This window comes from Mus caroli, chromosome 17 (assembly GCF_900094665.2).
Source record: "Mus caroli chromosome 17, CAROLI_EIJ_v1.1, whole genome shotgun sequence".
Classification (NCBI taxonomy): domain Eukaryota; kingdom Metazoa; phylum Chordata; class Mammalia; order Rodentia; family Muridae; genus Mus; species Mus caroli.
The window spans coordinates 31509208-31523737 of NC_034586.1; the positions used below are offsets into that span (position 1 = coordinate 31509208).

At 54.4% G+C, this 14530-nt stretch overlaps 2 protein-coding genes across 2 annotated transcripts in view; one reads left to right on the forward strand and one right to left on the reverse strand.

Moving 5' to 3' along the window:
* Nucleotides 1-8688, forward strand: part of Tnxb (tenascin XB) — a 69898-nt gene extending 61210 nt beyond the window's left edge. Inside the window, 17 exon segments of the mRNA XM_029471256.1 lie at nucleotides 201-620; nucleotides 1776-2063; nucleotides 2381-2659; nucleotides 3448-3729; nucleotides 4519-4827; nucleotides 5134-5469; nucleotides 5725-5847; nucleotides 5961-6104; nucleotides 6285-6404; nucleotides 6510-6653; nucleotides 6743-6873; nucleotides 7013-7145; nucleotides 7244-7395; nucleotides 7496-7592; nucleotides 7679-7840; nucleotides 7922-8085; nucleotides 8396-8688. Of these exon segments, the coding sequence (XP_029327116.1) occupies nucleotides 201-620; nucleotides 1776-2063; nucleotides 2381-2659; nucleotides 3448-3729; nucleotides 4519-4827; nucleotides 5134-5469; nucleotides 5725-5847; nucleotides 5961-6104; nucleotides 6285-6404; nucleotides 6510-6653; nucleotides 6743-6873; nucleotides 7013-7145; nucleotides 7244-7395; nucleotides 7496-7592; nucleotides 7679-7840; nucleotides 7922-8085; nucleotides 8396-8497 (3386 nt within the window). The 3' untranslated portion in view covers nucleotides 8498-8688.
* On the reverse strand, nucleotides 8686-11273 carry LOC110312588 (steroid 21-hydroxylase). The gene is made up of 10 exons (XM_021186303.1): nucleotides 11072-11273; nucleotides 10917-11006; nucleotides 10508-10650; nucleotides 10310-10405; nucleotides 10122-10223; nucleotides 9947-10033; nucleotides 9632-9832; nucleotides 9220-9389; nucleotides 9048-9151; nucleotides 8686-8963 (listed from the first exon to the last, which is right to left on the reverse strand). Exons 1-10 carry the CDS (start codon nucleotides 11271-11273, stop codon nucleotides 8686-8688), a joined length of 1473 nt encoding a protein of 490 aa, XP_021041962.1.
* Between the last annotated feature and the right edge of the window lie 3257 nt (nucleotides 11274-14530).

A 14530-nucleotide genomic window follows, 5' to 3' on the forward strand; every position in this document is an offset into this window, starting at 1 on the left:
TAGCCTGTGTGTCCCTCCTGTGGTGGGCCTATCTCCCTTGGCAAGGGGTTCCACAGAAGCCATTGCTGTGCTGGTAGCTGCTCAGGTTGCATCAGGTCACACAATCACACACCCAGAAACACTTGAGCATGTTCGTCAGGTAAACAGGGCCACCAGACTCAAAGAGGGCTTCTCTGAAATGAAGTCGGGACCCATCTGGTAGCCTTAGCATCTTTCATCTTCTCAAGAGTCAGAGACATCTGCTGGAGGCCCTGGTAACCTCTCTGTCTCCTTTTCAGCTGCAGAGGAAGAGCCCCCCAGCCCCACAGAGCCCAGCACAGAGGCCCCAGAGCCCACAGAGGCCCCAGAGCCCACCGAGGAGCCACTCCTGGGAGAGCTGACAGTGACAGGATCGTCCCCAGACTCCCTGAGCCTGTCCTGGACCGTCCCCCAGGGAGACTTTGACTCTTTCACTGTCCAGTACAAGGACAGTGATGGCCGGCCCCAGGTGATGCGTGTCAGGGGCCAGGAGAGGGAGGTCATTGTGAGAGACCTGGATCCTGGGCGCAAGTACAAGATGAACCTGTATGGGCTCCATGAGGGACATCGTGTGGGTCCCGTGTCCACTGTGGGCGTGACTGGTGAGTGAGAACTGAGATCTGCTTCTTCTCAAGACCCTGTCTTTTCTCCTTCCTGTCTGCCCTGTACTTCCCTTCACCTTCTTCCAAGCTGTCCCTCTGGTCTCACACACTGATCCCATCACCTAGGACAGAGTGCGGGTCAGTGTGTCTGTCCTCAGAGCTGTTCTTGTCCCCTGTCCATCCCCACACCGCCCTCCTCCCTCACTCCAGAGCACCACTCAGTCCCGCATTCCTTCAAGCCTGGATGTCTCTCTGGGTATCTGGTGACTCATAAAATGCTCCGGATTTGGTCCTGGTCTAGATCTGCCTCCAACTGGACTATGTGGGTTTTTATAAAGCTTTTCTCATGCAGTGTCTGCTCCTGCAGCAGAGGGAGCGTCATGGCAACACCTGCTAAGCCAGTGATTCTCAACCTTCCTAATGCTGTGACCCTTTAAACTTCTTTAAGAACTTATTTATTTAATGCATGCAAGTGCTCTATTTGCATGTATGCTTGCATGCCAGAAGAGGGCATCAGACCCCATTACAGATGGTTGTGGTCCACCATATGGTTGCTCAGAATTGAACTCAGGACCTCTGGAAGAGCAGCCAGTGCTCTGAACCACTGAGCCCTCTTTGTGACCTTTTAATATAGTTCTTCATGTCATGGTGACCCCAACTACTGTTTTGCTACTGTTTTTTTTTTTATTTGCTTGTTTGTTTTGTTTGTTTGTTTTTGAGACAAGTTTTTCTGTGTAGCTTTAGCTGTCCTGGCACTCTTTCTCTTTGTAGACCAGGCAAGCCTTGACCTCACAGAGATCTTCCTGCCTCTGCCTCCTGAGTGTTAGGATTAAAGGCATGGGCCACCACCACGTGGCTAATCTAGCTATTGTCATGAATCATAATGTAAATATTTTTGGAGGTTTGTTATTTTGAAGGCAAAGATGTTTTGGAGGTATAATATTTTAGCGGATTCTCAAGGGGTCTTGACCCACAGGCTGAGAACCTCTGTGCTAAACACACTTGGGAGATTCTCCTAGGTGTGAGCTGCCTGCAGCAGGTGCGGGGCGTCCATGGCTGGGGTTGGGTAGAGAGTTAGAAGAGGCCCTGAGAAGCTGCTTTGCAGCCTAGGGACTGCCTGGTCCCCATTCCTCAGCCTCCTTTACTCTCTTGCAGCCTCTCTGACCACACAGCCCCCCATAGAGCCCCGCCTGGGAGAGCTGGCTGTAGCAGAAGTGACTTCCAGTACAGTACACCTGTCCTGGACTGTGGCCCAGGGCCCCTTCGATTCCTTCCTGGTTCAGTACAAGGACGCACAGGGGCAGCCCCAGATGGTGCCTGTGAGCGGAGACCTGGGTGAGGTCACCATCTCAGGTTTGGAGCCGGCCCGAAAGTACAAGTTTCTACTCTTTGGACTCCAGGATGGGAAGCGCCATGGCCCTGTCTCCACAGAAGCAAAGACTGGTGAGTGAGGACCTGGCATCAGCCCCCGTCCACCGCTGCCCCTTGTGGCAACTGTTGGAATTTCACATTTCAGTGTCCCACATTCCAAACCTTTGCTGACCCATTTCTTTGCCAGATCTACCCAAATTCATACCTCCCTCTGGTCCTTCTCCATACTGTCTTCAGAATGAGGAAGGCACACTTGCCTCCTTTGCTGGAGGCTCTTTTACCCCTAGCCCTGCCCAATAACCCACCAAAACCAGAGGACCCAAACCAGAGCCCGTCACCCCTGCAACTGTCTGCTCTACACTCTCTAAGCAGTCTCCTCTCCTCTCCAGTCTCTGATGCAAAGCTGCTTCCTCGTCTTGGGGAGCTCACCGTGACAGACACGACCCAAAACTCCGTGGGTCTCTCCTGGACTGTTCCTGAGGGTGAATTCGACTCTTTCTTAGTCCAGTACAAAAACAGGGGAGGGCAGCTCCAGGTGGTGCCTGCAGCAGCAGACCAACGTGAGGTCACCATCTCCGGCCTGGAGCCCAGTAGAAAATACAAGTTCCTGCTCTTCGGCCTCATAGGCCTCAAACGGCTGGGGCCTGCCTCTGTGGAGGGCACCACGGGTGAGCCCAGGGCCTGCCTCCCGCCTTGTCCAGCTCCCATCTCCAGGGCCTTCCAGGGACTAATCTTGTCTTCACTATGGGACTAAAGGTCTTTTCAGCAGGGCAAGTCTCTGCTCCTGGGCCGGGCAGGACCTCAGCATTTTGTTCACACTGTTTCATTCTTTTGCTTCTGCTGCCAAGGGAAAGCAGCTTTTAGGCTTGGCTAACCTGGGTTCAAAGACCAGGCCCAGTCCTTGCCAGCCACAAAGTATGGGTAGGCCACCTGCTGTGCATCACTACCTACCTCCTCTCCCATGTGACCCACAGCCCACTGCTCCCTGTGTGACCTCCACTGCTCCCTGTATGACCTACAGCCCACTGTCTTCCCTGTGTGACCCTCAGCCCAGAGCTCCCTGTGTGACCTGCAGCCCAGAGCTCCCCATGTGACAAGTATCCCACTGTCTTCCGTCCTCCCAACCCTAAGTCAGGAGATAGAAAGGGAGACCTTGGCTGCAAAAAGACTATGGAAAAATCTGGTACTTTTGTGCCCATGACTCAGCACCAAGGAAGGGGTAGGGTGGGCCCATGACCCCACTCCAAGGTCCGTGATTCACCCAAGCAGACTTCAGGGCCTGGGGCCCTTAGATGTCATACTTCTGCCCCACCAAACCCTCATTACACTAGCTCTTCCAGGCATTATCTGTCATCTATGGCCTAGCTGTGTCCTCAGGTGTCTGTCCCCAAGGTCACACATGGATCCTTGCTCTCCTCTGAAGACTCTTAACTGAATCTTCCTACCCTCCTCTCAGCTCCCGTGGAGAAGACACCACAGCCCCGCCTCGGTGAACTGTCAGTGACAGAGGAGACCTCTGACTCTGTGCACCTCTCGTGGTCTGTGGTCCAGGGTCCTTTTGACTCCTTCCTGGTCCAGTACAAGGACAGGGATGGGCAGCTCCAGATGGTGCCCGTGGCTGCAGGACAGCGAGAGGTCACCATAGAGGGTCTACAGCCAGGCAGGAAATACAAGTTCCTGCTCTATGGGCTCACTGGAGGGAAGCGCCTGGGACCCATCTCTGCCTTGGGAGTGACAGGTGAGGCAGTCCTGCCTGGTCTGAAGACCAAGGAACTGACTGGAGTGGACAGGAGGGAGGGAGAGAGCCAGAGAAGGGAGAGTTTGTGCCCACCCCATCCCAGGTATTGATCAGTCATTTGAAAGAACAGGAGGAGCCAGGCCAAGCAGGAAGGAAAGGCCTGGAGGATTCTCTGCTTTCTCTCTCAAGCCCGCCATCCCTGCAAGGGCTGCTTCCCACTGCCCTGTTGGAGCAACTTTAGCTCCTTGCAGCGTAGGCTTGCAACATCAGTGCACACCTCCCTTGCTAGTGAGCCAGAGATGTTTTCTCAAATGGAAAACCACTGAGAAAGCCAGTGGGCAGAGGCCACTGACACCCACCTCAGAAGGGCGCATGGCTAGCGTGTCTTGCCAGGCACGTACACCAGCCACTGCTACCTTCAGCTGCTCTCAAAAGGCTCTACGGGTGGGGCCACTGCTGAGGCGGGCTCGATATGCCCAAGGCTGGGAGAGCAGAAGTGAGTCTCGGGTCCAGATACAGTGAGAGGTGGAGGAAGGACCAACAGCTTCCCAGACAGGAGACAGACCCTGGGGCTCTTCTCAGAGAGGTCTCCTGGGGCACACTGCTGAAATGAGTTCAAGAACTGGAAGATTCTAGAAGATCTCCTCCCTCTCTTTCCTCTCGTGGGCTTCTCTGCCAGGACTGTGAGGTGTCACCAGTCTCAAGCCAGCCTTGGACTGAAGGGCAGGATGGGAAGGTGGGTCCCCATGGCACCCCCGCAGAGGTTCTGCTCTGGTTTCTCCCATGCAGCCTCAGAAGTGGACATATCAGCTCCAGACCCCACTGAGCCCCCTGAGACTCCCGGCCTGGGGACACTGGTGGTGACAGAGGCAACCCCAGACTCCCTGCGCCTCTCCTGGGATGTGGCTCGTGGCCCCTTTGACTCCTTTGTGGTCCAGTACCAGGACACAGAGAGGCAAACCCAGGCCCTGCTTGTTGACGGAGACCAGGACAAAGTCCTCATCTCAGGCCTGGAACCCCAAACTTCCTACAAGTTCTTCCTCTATGGCCTCCGTGAAGGGACACGCCATGGACCTGTGTCTGTAGAGGGCACCACAGGTAGGGCCAGGCCTGTACTGTCCTAGTCTGGGGTAGGAAGGTTGGAAGATGGCACCCTAAATTGGCTGCCACAGGGAAGACCTGTGTAGTTTCTCACCCAGAAAGAGTTGAGGCCATTTGCCCTCCACAGCCCCTATCTCTGCTCCCATGTCGGGCCACTGAACACCCCTCCTGTGGCTCTGTTCCTCACTAGCCCAACTTTACTGACCATCAGGATCAGGATAAGATGACAAAGGGACAATCTCTAAACTTTAGAACTGGCATGCATCTGTCTCCAAACCCTTTTCTCCTACCCACTTCACACAGATCCAGTTCCTGCTGGCCAGGGCCCAGGGGACCCCGGGCCCCGCCTGTCCCAGCTCTCAGTTTCAGATGTGACCACCAGTTCTCTGCGGCTAAACTGGGAAGCCCCACTTGGGGCCTTTGACTCTTTCCTGCTACGCTTTGGGGTTCCCGTACTGAGTACCCTGGAGCTGAATCCTCGCACTCTGCAACAGCGAGAGCTTATGGTGCCAGGCGTGCGGCGCTCGGCCATGCTCCGGGACCTGCGTCCCGGGACCCTGTACAGCCTTACTCTGTATGGGCTGCGTGGGCCACACAAGGCAGACAGCATCCAGGGCACTGCCCGCACCCTCAGCCCAGGTGAGGGCCCACAGGAGCACCAAAGAAAGGGCTTCCTGCTTTGCAGGGTAGGACCCAGCATGCAACAATGTGTGTGATGAGTGGGGGCGGGGGGGAAGGGAAGGGTTGAAAATACCTAGAGAGTGACATCTGTCCTGAGGAACCTACCAGAGAGGGATAACAGGCCTCTCTGGAGCCAGAGCACCCAAGGAGAAAAGGCAGGAGCCTGCCTATCGGTGCCTTAGCCACTCTACCCATCCCTTATGATGCCCTCAGTTCTGGAGAGCCCCCGGGACCTGCAATTCAGCGACATCGGGGAAACATCAGCCAAAGTCAAGTGGGTGCCACCAACGTCCAAGGTGGACAGCTTCAAAATCTCCTACCAGCTAGCAGATGGAGGTGAAGACCCCGTCCTTTCCCTCATGACCTCCTTGGCTCTCCTCTCTTGCCCATCCATACCCCTGTACACTGCCTGCTCTCTAGCTGTTCTCAGGCTCCGTCCATGTTTGCAGGAGAGCCACAAAGTGTGCAGGTGGATGGCCGGACCCAGACCCAGATCCTCCAAGGGCTGATTCCAGACACTCGCTATGAGGTGACCGTGGTCTCTGTCCGTGGCATTGAGGAGAGCGAGCCTCTCACAGGCTTCCTCACCACAGGTAAGAGAGACAGCCCCCAGCACGAGGAGAGGTAGAGAAAGAGAAAGCAAGAAAGGGGGTAAGGGTGTAATGGGGGCAGAGGAGACCCCGGGTGTCATTCCAACCTCCAATGAGGGAGGAGCCAGCAGGGTGGGGAGAGTTAGGGCTAGGGATGCCTCTGAGCTCCCTGTTCTTGCCCAGTGCCTGATGGTCCCACCCAGCTACGGGCATTGAACTTGACTGACGGATCTGCCCTTCTACACTGGAAACCGCCCCACAAACCGGTCGACAAATATGACGTTGAGGTCGAATCCCCTGGGGGTGAGTGAGATCAAACCTCCTCTAAAAAAGACTTGTTTGGGGTAGGGGAGCGGGTAACAGGGTACAGCTCAGATGGACAGGAGCTGATGCCCCTCCCACTCCTAGCCCCACCCCTTCAGGCCTCAGCACCTGGCAGCGCTGTGGACTACCCACTGACTGACCTGGCACTCGACACCAATTACACAGCCACCGTGCGTGGTCTCCGGGGTCCTAACTTCACCTCCCCAGCCAGCATAACCTTCACCACAGGTATAGCCAGGGCTGCGTGTGGGTCACAGGAGACTGAAGAGAACAGATATGGACCTCATTTCTGTCTCTTTCCATCCTTCTCCTTCCAGGGTTAAAGCCCCCCCAGGACTTGGAGGCCAAGGAAGTGACGCCTCGCACGGCCCTGCTCACTTGGACTGAGCCTGAAGTCCCACCCACAGGCTACCTGCTCAGCTTTGACACCCCTGGAGGACAGATTCAGGTACCCCACTTCACTGGCCATCAGCTTTCCATTCAGCTCGATTTGACACGCAGCTCGATTTGGAGGTGCCACCTCTGGCTCTCCTGGAGAGTCTCCATCTGGCCCTCCATTGACATGTCTGTCCCTCCTCTGACTCCAGGAAATCCTGCTTCCAGCAGGAACCACCTCGCACAGGCTTCTGCGCCTCTTCCCCTCCACCTTCTACAGTGCCCAGCTCCGGGCCATCTGGGGCGAGAGCCTTACACCTCCCGTGGTCACTTCCTTTACTACTGGTACTGGCTCTGGGGTTTGAGCTTCGTGGGGGGTGGGGGGCTCTGGGGTCTGAGGTTTGGGGAGGAGAACAGACAGACTCTCCACATCCTCTCCACAGGTGGGCTGCGGATCCCCTTCCCCCGGGACTGTGGGGAGGAGCTGAAGAATGGGCCCAGCGCCTCAAAGACCACCACCATCTTCCTCAATGGCAACCGTGAGAGGCCTTTGGATGTGTTCTGTGACATGGAGACTGATGGAGGCGGTTGGTTGGTGGGTTCCATTCAGAGCCCGGCTCCCTGATTATCACTGTGTAGCACAGGGGATGATGCAGGGGAGCCACAGGCTGACTTTGGCCTTGACTGCTTTCCAGGTGTTCCAGCGCCGCATGGATGGACAGACGGACTTCTGGAGAGACTGGGAGGAGTACGCCCATGGTTTTGGGAACATCTCCAGGGAATTCTGGCTGGGTCCGTGCCTCATAGGGCTGGGGAGCCAGGGAAGGGATGGCAGTCCAGTGAATCCCAGTACCCTGATGAAGCATGCTCCACCCCAGGCAACGAGGCTCTGCACAGCCTAACACAGGCTGGAGACTACTCTATGCGTGTGGACCTGCGGGCCGGAAAGGAAGCCGTGTTTGCCCAGTATGACTTCTTCCGTGTAGACTCAGCAAAGGAAAACTACCGCCTACACCTGGAGGGCTACCGTGGGACTGCAGGTAAGTGTGGGCGCAGATGATGTGGGGGCGGGTGGGCACGAGGCGGGGTGATCCTCACTATGTCTTCGCATGCCCTGCCAGGCGACTCTATGAGCTACCACAGTGGCAGTGTCTTTTCTGCCCGTGATCGAGACCCCAACAACTTGCTCATCTCCTGCGCTGTCTCCTATCGTGGGGCTTGGTGGTACAGGAACTGTCACTACGCCAACCTCAACGGGCTCTATGGGAGCACAGTGGATCACCAGGTGGGGGCCGTGGGGGCCGTGGGGGCCACAGGTCTCCACATTGGGATCTGGGTGACCTGGGCTGAAGTCCTCTCACATGAAGGGCTGAACTTGTGCCTCAGAGGCTCAACTGTGAAATGAGACACTCATGCCAACCTTGCTGAGGAAATTTGAAGAGACCATTTATTACTGGGCAGAAGGCACCAGCTCAGGGACCATGGGGGAGATGGCTGGACCCTGGGAGTCACCTACAGGAGCAGGGTGGGGCTGGACTAGGTGGCATTGATATGGCGCTGTCTTGACTCTCTTCCCTTGACAACCCTCTCCTCAGGGAGTGAGCTGGTACCACTGGAAGGGTTTCGAGTTCTCTGTGCCCTTCACGGAAATGAAGCTGCGACCCAGAAACTTCCAGGTCCCCACCAGGGGCACCTAAGCCTGCTGCCCACCTCACTCACACCCTGGTATGACTGCCGAGCACTGAGGGGTTGTGCCCAGAGAAGAGCCAGCGTGCCACACCGAGGAGGCCTTCTCTGCCACAATCTCACAGCACCATGTTTACAGGGAGGGGGGAGGGAAGGGGAAACGGAGCAATAAAGGAGAAACTGAGGCATGAGGCTCGTCCTATCCTGTCAAGGATTTCTCACCCTGGTCTTGGGGTGCCAGGTTTCTGGGCTGCAGCCGCACCTGGAAGGGAGGAATCAGGAGATTGATACCAGCATAAGGCTGGGGCTGCAGGGAGGGCAGGGTGCCATCTGGTGGAGGCAGCAGAGTGAAGGCCTGCAGCAGTCGAGCCAGCACCACAAAGAGCTCCAGCCTTGCCAGAGGCTCTCCCAGGCACACGCGTGCCCCACAGCCAAAGGATGGTGTTCTGGGATTCTTGCCAGGTTCCAGGAAGCGATCTGTGGGTAGTAGACGGATAGCTAGAGAAGTTTGTCCCAGCAGAGGCCGGGCCTCTCCCGCTCCCTTTCCTGTCTGCCTCATACCAGGCCAGAACTTGCTGGGCAGTTCCCAAACCATCTCATCCAGGTTGGCGCCTTGGATGTTGGGGATGACGACCGTATCCTTGGGGATGTCATAGCCGGAGATGCTGAGAGAAGGGTGGAGTCAGGAGCTGTCCAGGTCTTCCTCCCTCAACCCTTACCCCCAGGGAATCACCTGCTAGCCCTAGTTGCACGATGGGGCAAGGCCAAGGGCACCACAGGCCGCAAACGCAGCACCTCGGCAATGGTGGCCATGAGCAGAGGTAGCTGCATTCGGTTCCTGTACAGGAGCTGGGAGCCGGGGCCCAGCTTGAGGTCTAACTCTTCCTGCAGTCGCTTCTGGATCTGAGAAGGAGGGGCAAGGCTGGGCTCTAGGGACCAGACTTTGCCGAGGTGGCTCACAGCTGCCTGCCCAGGTGGCTCACAGCTGCCTGCCCAGGTGGCTCACAGCTGCCCAGCCTGTAGCTCCTCCCTCCTGCCATCTAGCTGAGCCTAGAGCCCCCTCTGTGATCACAGCCCAGGCCAAGCAGTGAAGAGCAGGGCAACTGGATCAAGATTCCAGAAGGAGCTGTCTTCCCACAGTGCACCTCAGGGTGGTGAAGCAGGAAAGCCACAGCCCAGGACAGCGTGGTAGCCGTGGTCTCAGTGCCGCCGATGAACAGGTCCACCACCGACATGTGCACGTGCCCCTCGTGGAGTCGCTCTTCGTCTTTGCCATCCCTTTGCTTCTCCACTCCCTGGAGCATGTAGTCAATCATGTCTTTCCATTGGCCTGCCACCATGCTGTCCTGCAAAGGCAGGGGAAGCTGTGTGTCCAACAGTGATGGCAGTCGGTGGGGGTGGGGGGTGGCAGGCACATCGCTGGCTGAGGCCAGAGGAGCTGGTGCCCCTGCAATGCCCACCTTGTGCCGCTTCAGCTGCTGCTTGACAATATGGTCCCGTCTCTCTTGGATCTGCTTCAGCTTCTGGAGGCCTGGGTTGGGGAGGAACTGGGGCAGGAAAGAGAGTCAGCTGCAGGGTGGAGACTGGTGGTACCCCCCCCCCAAACCCAGGGGAGGCGGGGCTGTAACTCCTCACCCTGAGAAGGGGAATTATCGTCAAGATTTGGATGGACCAGTGGTTCCATGCTTGCAATAAGTCCTGGACGCAGTCGTGAAGGGTCTGTACCAACGTGCTGTCCTGCCAGAACAGGAGGGCATGCTTTGAGTTCAAGACCCGCAGAGAGCCAGAGGGGGCTGAGAGGTGGGAAAGAGGGTAACATGGACCTTGTCTCCAAAAGTGAGGCAGGAGATGATACTGCAAGTGAGGAAAGAGAATTCCTTATGGATGGCCACGGGGGTGCCAGCCTGGGCTCGCATGCGCTGTGGAGGAGAGACAAGCTGCAGAGACTGTGGAGACAGAGGGGTACTGGCGGGAGAGGGAAGCTGACCCCAAGAGGGTCAGGCTACAAAAGCTAGCCTCACCTCACAGAACTCCTGGGTCAGCTGCTCTATCAGAGGCTCCATGGAGTCTCGCATGCCCAGCATCAGGGCCGAGCGACAGAGTTTCTTGTGGGCTTTCCACATTAGAGTGTAATCCCCCAGGGACAGGTCCAAGTCCATCTTTCCTGCAGGAGAGATGGTAGAAAGAAAGACATGACCACAAGCTACCAAGGAGACCAAAGGCCACACCAGGTGGATCTCTGTGAGTTTGAGACTAGCCTGGTCTATATAGTGGTTTTCACCCCAACAGGCTATATAGTAAGACCTAATCTTAAAGAAGAGGAAGTGGTGGAGGAGGAGGAACAGGAGGAAGAGGAGGAAGAGGAGAAGGAGAAGGAAGAGAAGGAGGAGGAAGAGGAAGAGGAGGAGAAAACTGTGTCCCAACCCTTACCATTTAGCATCTGGGGTCGGCCAGCAAAGTCCACCCACTTTTGGATCAAGGCCTCCTCAATGGTTCTGTTAGAATTTAGCACGACCACATCTGAGGGGAAAGGACAATGTCAGGCAGGGAAGAGGGGCTCACACCAAGACAGAAGACTGGCTTACCTTGCAGCCCCAAGCGGATCCTGTAGATGGGCCCGAGTTTCTGAGTGAGGCCAAGCAGGTAAATGGGAAGGTTAGGCTGTAGGAAGTGCAGAAAACCCGGGGCCAGAGGCGGGAGGTGGAGGTTTCTGAGCTTCCACTGGCCCCACAGCCAGCGGGTGCCAGCTAGCAGCAGCAGCAGCAGCAGCAGCCCAGGTAGCAGCATGGCCCAGCACTTGTGCAGGGCCATGATATGGCCTTTTATAGCCCCCAAATCCAGCCCTTTGTTCTGCTGTGGCTCTGACCTTTGCTTCAGGTCCCTTCCTGTCCATGACACAGAACAGTGTGTTTTCCACATTGGCACAGCCTCCATCAGCCTTGGAGAATCTGTGGATCAAAGATGGGACCATCCATCAAGAAGAAAGGAAGGGATGCAAGACCCTGACCTCTCTGTATCGCAATCAGTTTCCTAACTCTGTTTCAGCCAAGTAGGCGGAGAGTCCACTGGAGCCGGCCCCTCCCGCCATACCTCTCCTAGGACCAGCTGAGTGGAGTGCATTTGTTCTAGAGAAAAGAAATGAATAGGAGTCTCTGCCCAATATGCCTTTTGGGTATTTTATTTTATTGATTTTATTACCACTACTGTTAACTTTATTTTTGTGATGCCCGGCTAGCCATCCACAGTCCTAGACCCTCTTTTGCTAGTTTGAAAAAGAGCCTCACTAAATTTCCCAGGGTACCTTGAACTCACTGTGTAGCTCAGACAGGCAGAAACTTTGCATCTTCCTTCAGCTCCCCAAATAGCTGGGAATGCAGACATGAGTCACCTGGCTCCTTGTGCTATTCTTTGTTAGACTTCCCTTTGGTTTGAAGCCTGTGTGGGGCATGGCAGAGGGTGTTGTGCTTGTGTGTGGTAACCACAGGTCAGCCTCAGTTGGTCTGTCCAAGGGAAAAGACCCCTGAGCGCTCATTTTCCTGAACCTCCCACCCCCCTCTTACGAGTACCTGCCTTGAGCTCATGATTCATCCAGGCAAGCTGGCCACTGAGCCCCCGCTATCTTCCTGCCTCTGCTTCACCATTTATGGAATGATGAACTTATAACACAGGGCTGGCGAGGTGGTTCAGTGGTTAAGAGCCCTGGCTGCTCTTGCTGAGGACCTGGTTTCAGTTCCCAGCACCTTTGTGGCAGCTCACTACCTTCTGCAACTCTATTTCTGCAGTTCCAGTGCCCTCTTCTGGCGGCAGAGGTGTACTGCATGTGCACAACGTGCACATGCATATGTACTAACAAAACACAGAGGGGGTTCTTGGGTTGTTTAGCGTTACATTTACTTATATTTTATGTTGTATGTATGTGTAAAAGTAAACAAAAAACTATGTTCCACTACAATCACAACCAGACTTTCCTCCTCCTCCTCCTCCTCCTCCTCCTCCTCTTCTTCTTCTTCTTCTTCTTCTTCTTCTTCTTCTTCTTCTTCTTCTTCTTCTTCCGTAAGACCCCTGAATCTGGACCTCCACTCAAGTCCCGGGATGAGCTGGCCAGCACCCCAATGACCCGAGAGAAAACCACACCTGATGCAAACTGCAAGAGGTTTTATTATCAGCTAGCTGAGGATGAACTCCTTCAGCCGTGCAGGGCAGGGGAGTTCGACCCCAAGCGGTAACAGTAGGGGGCTTTTAACAGCTAGCTGAGGAATTGGGAGGAGTTGGGAGGAGAGTTCTTCTCTGCAGAGTGTCCTTGGTAAAATTACAATTATCACATCTCTGGCTGTAAAGCTCAGAAACAAAAAGGCTTTTTGCTGGCTATAGAGAACAAAGAGCTTCTTTCTGGCTGTATTTTTAGAGATCATGGAAAACAAGCTTGGGGGAATGTTTTTGGAGCTTTACCTCTCAGGGAGAAATGCTCCAAGTCAGGGTCTCACATTCTCCACTCCTTCTAGTACATAGTTCTAATCTTAGAACTAGGAAAATTAAACCTCTGTCCCAGCTGTCAAATAAAGCCAACATGAGGTCGCAACTTTAGGATTTGTAACATTGAGAGCCTCAGAAACCCCTCCAATGAGACTAAAGAGTCTCTCGCCAGTGGTAGGAGGGAGGGAGGAGGTTCTTGTGCAGTGCCCGGTAAGTGCGAGCAGAGCTGTGCTAGTGGGCTGCTTGTCAGAAGCACTAGGTAGGGCCCTTTCCATCTGGGTTCAAGGTTGCCAGAACGGTGGAGCCGGACCAGGACAGGATCCCCTACTTGAAATTTATGTGGCACCGCAGTGGTTCCTGGTTCATACGTTTTTGTTTGTTTGTTTGTTTGTTTGTTTTCCAGCAATTCCCAGGTGTCTTTTCTGACCAGTTCTAGGGCCTTCAAGCGAGCTAGCAGGGATTGGGAAAAAGGAACATCAGGGTCAAACATTCCCCCTGCTTCTGTTAAGGGGGGCGGTCCCCCATGGAGGATTTTAAAGGGTGTAAGTTTAAATTTCCCTGGGCTGTTCTGTACTCAGAACAAGGCGAAGGGAAGGAAAGCTGTCCAATCTTTTCCACTGGTCTCTAAAGCCAATTTAGTTAAGGTTTCTTTTAATGTTCTATTCATCCACTCTACCTGTCTTGAACTCTGGGGTCTATAAGCACAATGTAACTTCCAATTGATCCCCAATTATCTGGCTAACCCTTGGCTTACCTGGGTAACAAAGGAGGGGCCATTGTCTGACGAAAGTATCTTAGGGATGCCAAATCTTGGGAAATTTTCCTCTAATATCTTCTTTGCCACGACATTGGCGGTCTCCTTCTTAGTGGGAAAGGCTTTGACCCACCCAGAAAAAGTGTCTATAAAACCTAATAGATATTTATTACCGTACTTGGCTGGTTTAACTTCAGTAAAATTTACTTCTCAGTATGCCCCTGACTGTTCGCCTCTTAGCCACCTTCTGGAGGCATTCTTGTGGTGCCCGGCATTGGGGAGGGCACAGGCTTGGCATTTATTAACAATCTCCTGGGCAACGTTGGACAGTTTTATAACATAGTAGTTTGAGTTCTTAACAATTTCTTTGAGCTTCTTAGTTTCTAAGTGCGTGAGCCAGTGTAGACTGGCTACATATTGTTGTCCTTCTTTGGTGGGTAGGACCAAGGAACCATCTTGGGTCTTAGCCACTCCCTGGGGAGTATACCCACATATCTCAGGTATTTTCTCTATTAGTTCCTAATCTTCTGGAGTGCAGTCAAAGCCTGTGTCTTTGAGTTCATAATGGTCTTTAAGTTCTTTATTTTTTTTTCTTTAGCTATGAGGATCATAGCTCCTTGGGCCGCCTGTTCAGCAGCCAGGTCAGCCATCTGATTTCCCTTCACTATGGCATCATGGCCTTTCTGGTGACTGGGGCCAGTTTTTTTTTTTTTTTTTTTTTTGCAAGTGTATGGCTTCTAATAGGCTCAAGATTTCTTCTTTATTTTTAATATCTTTCCCAGCAGATGTGAGTAGCCCCCTTTGTCTGTAGATCGCC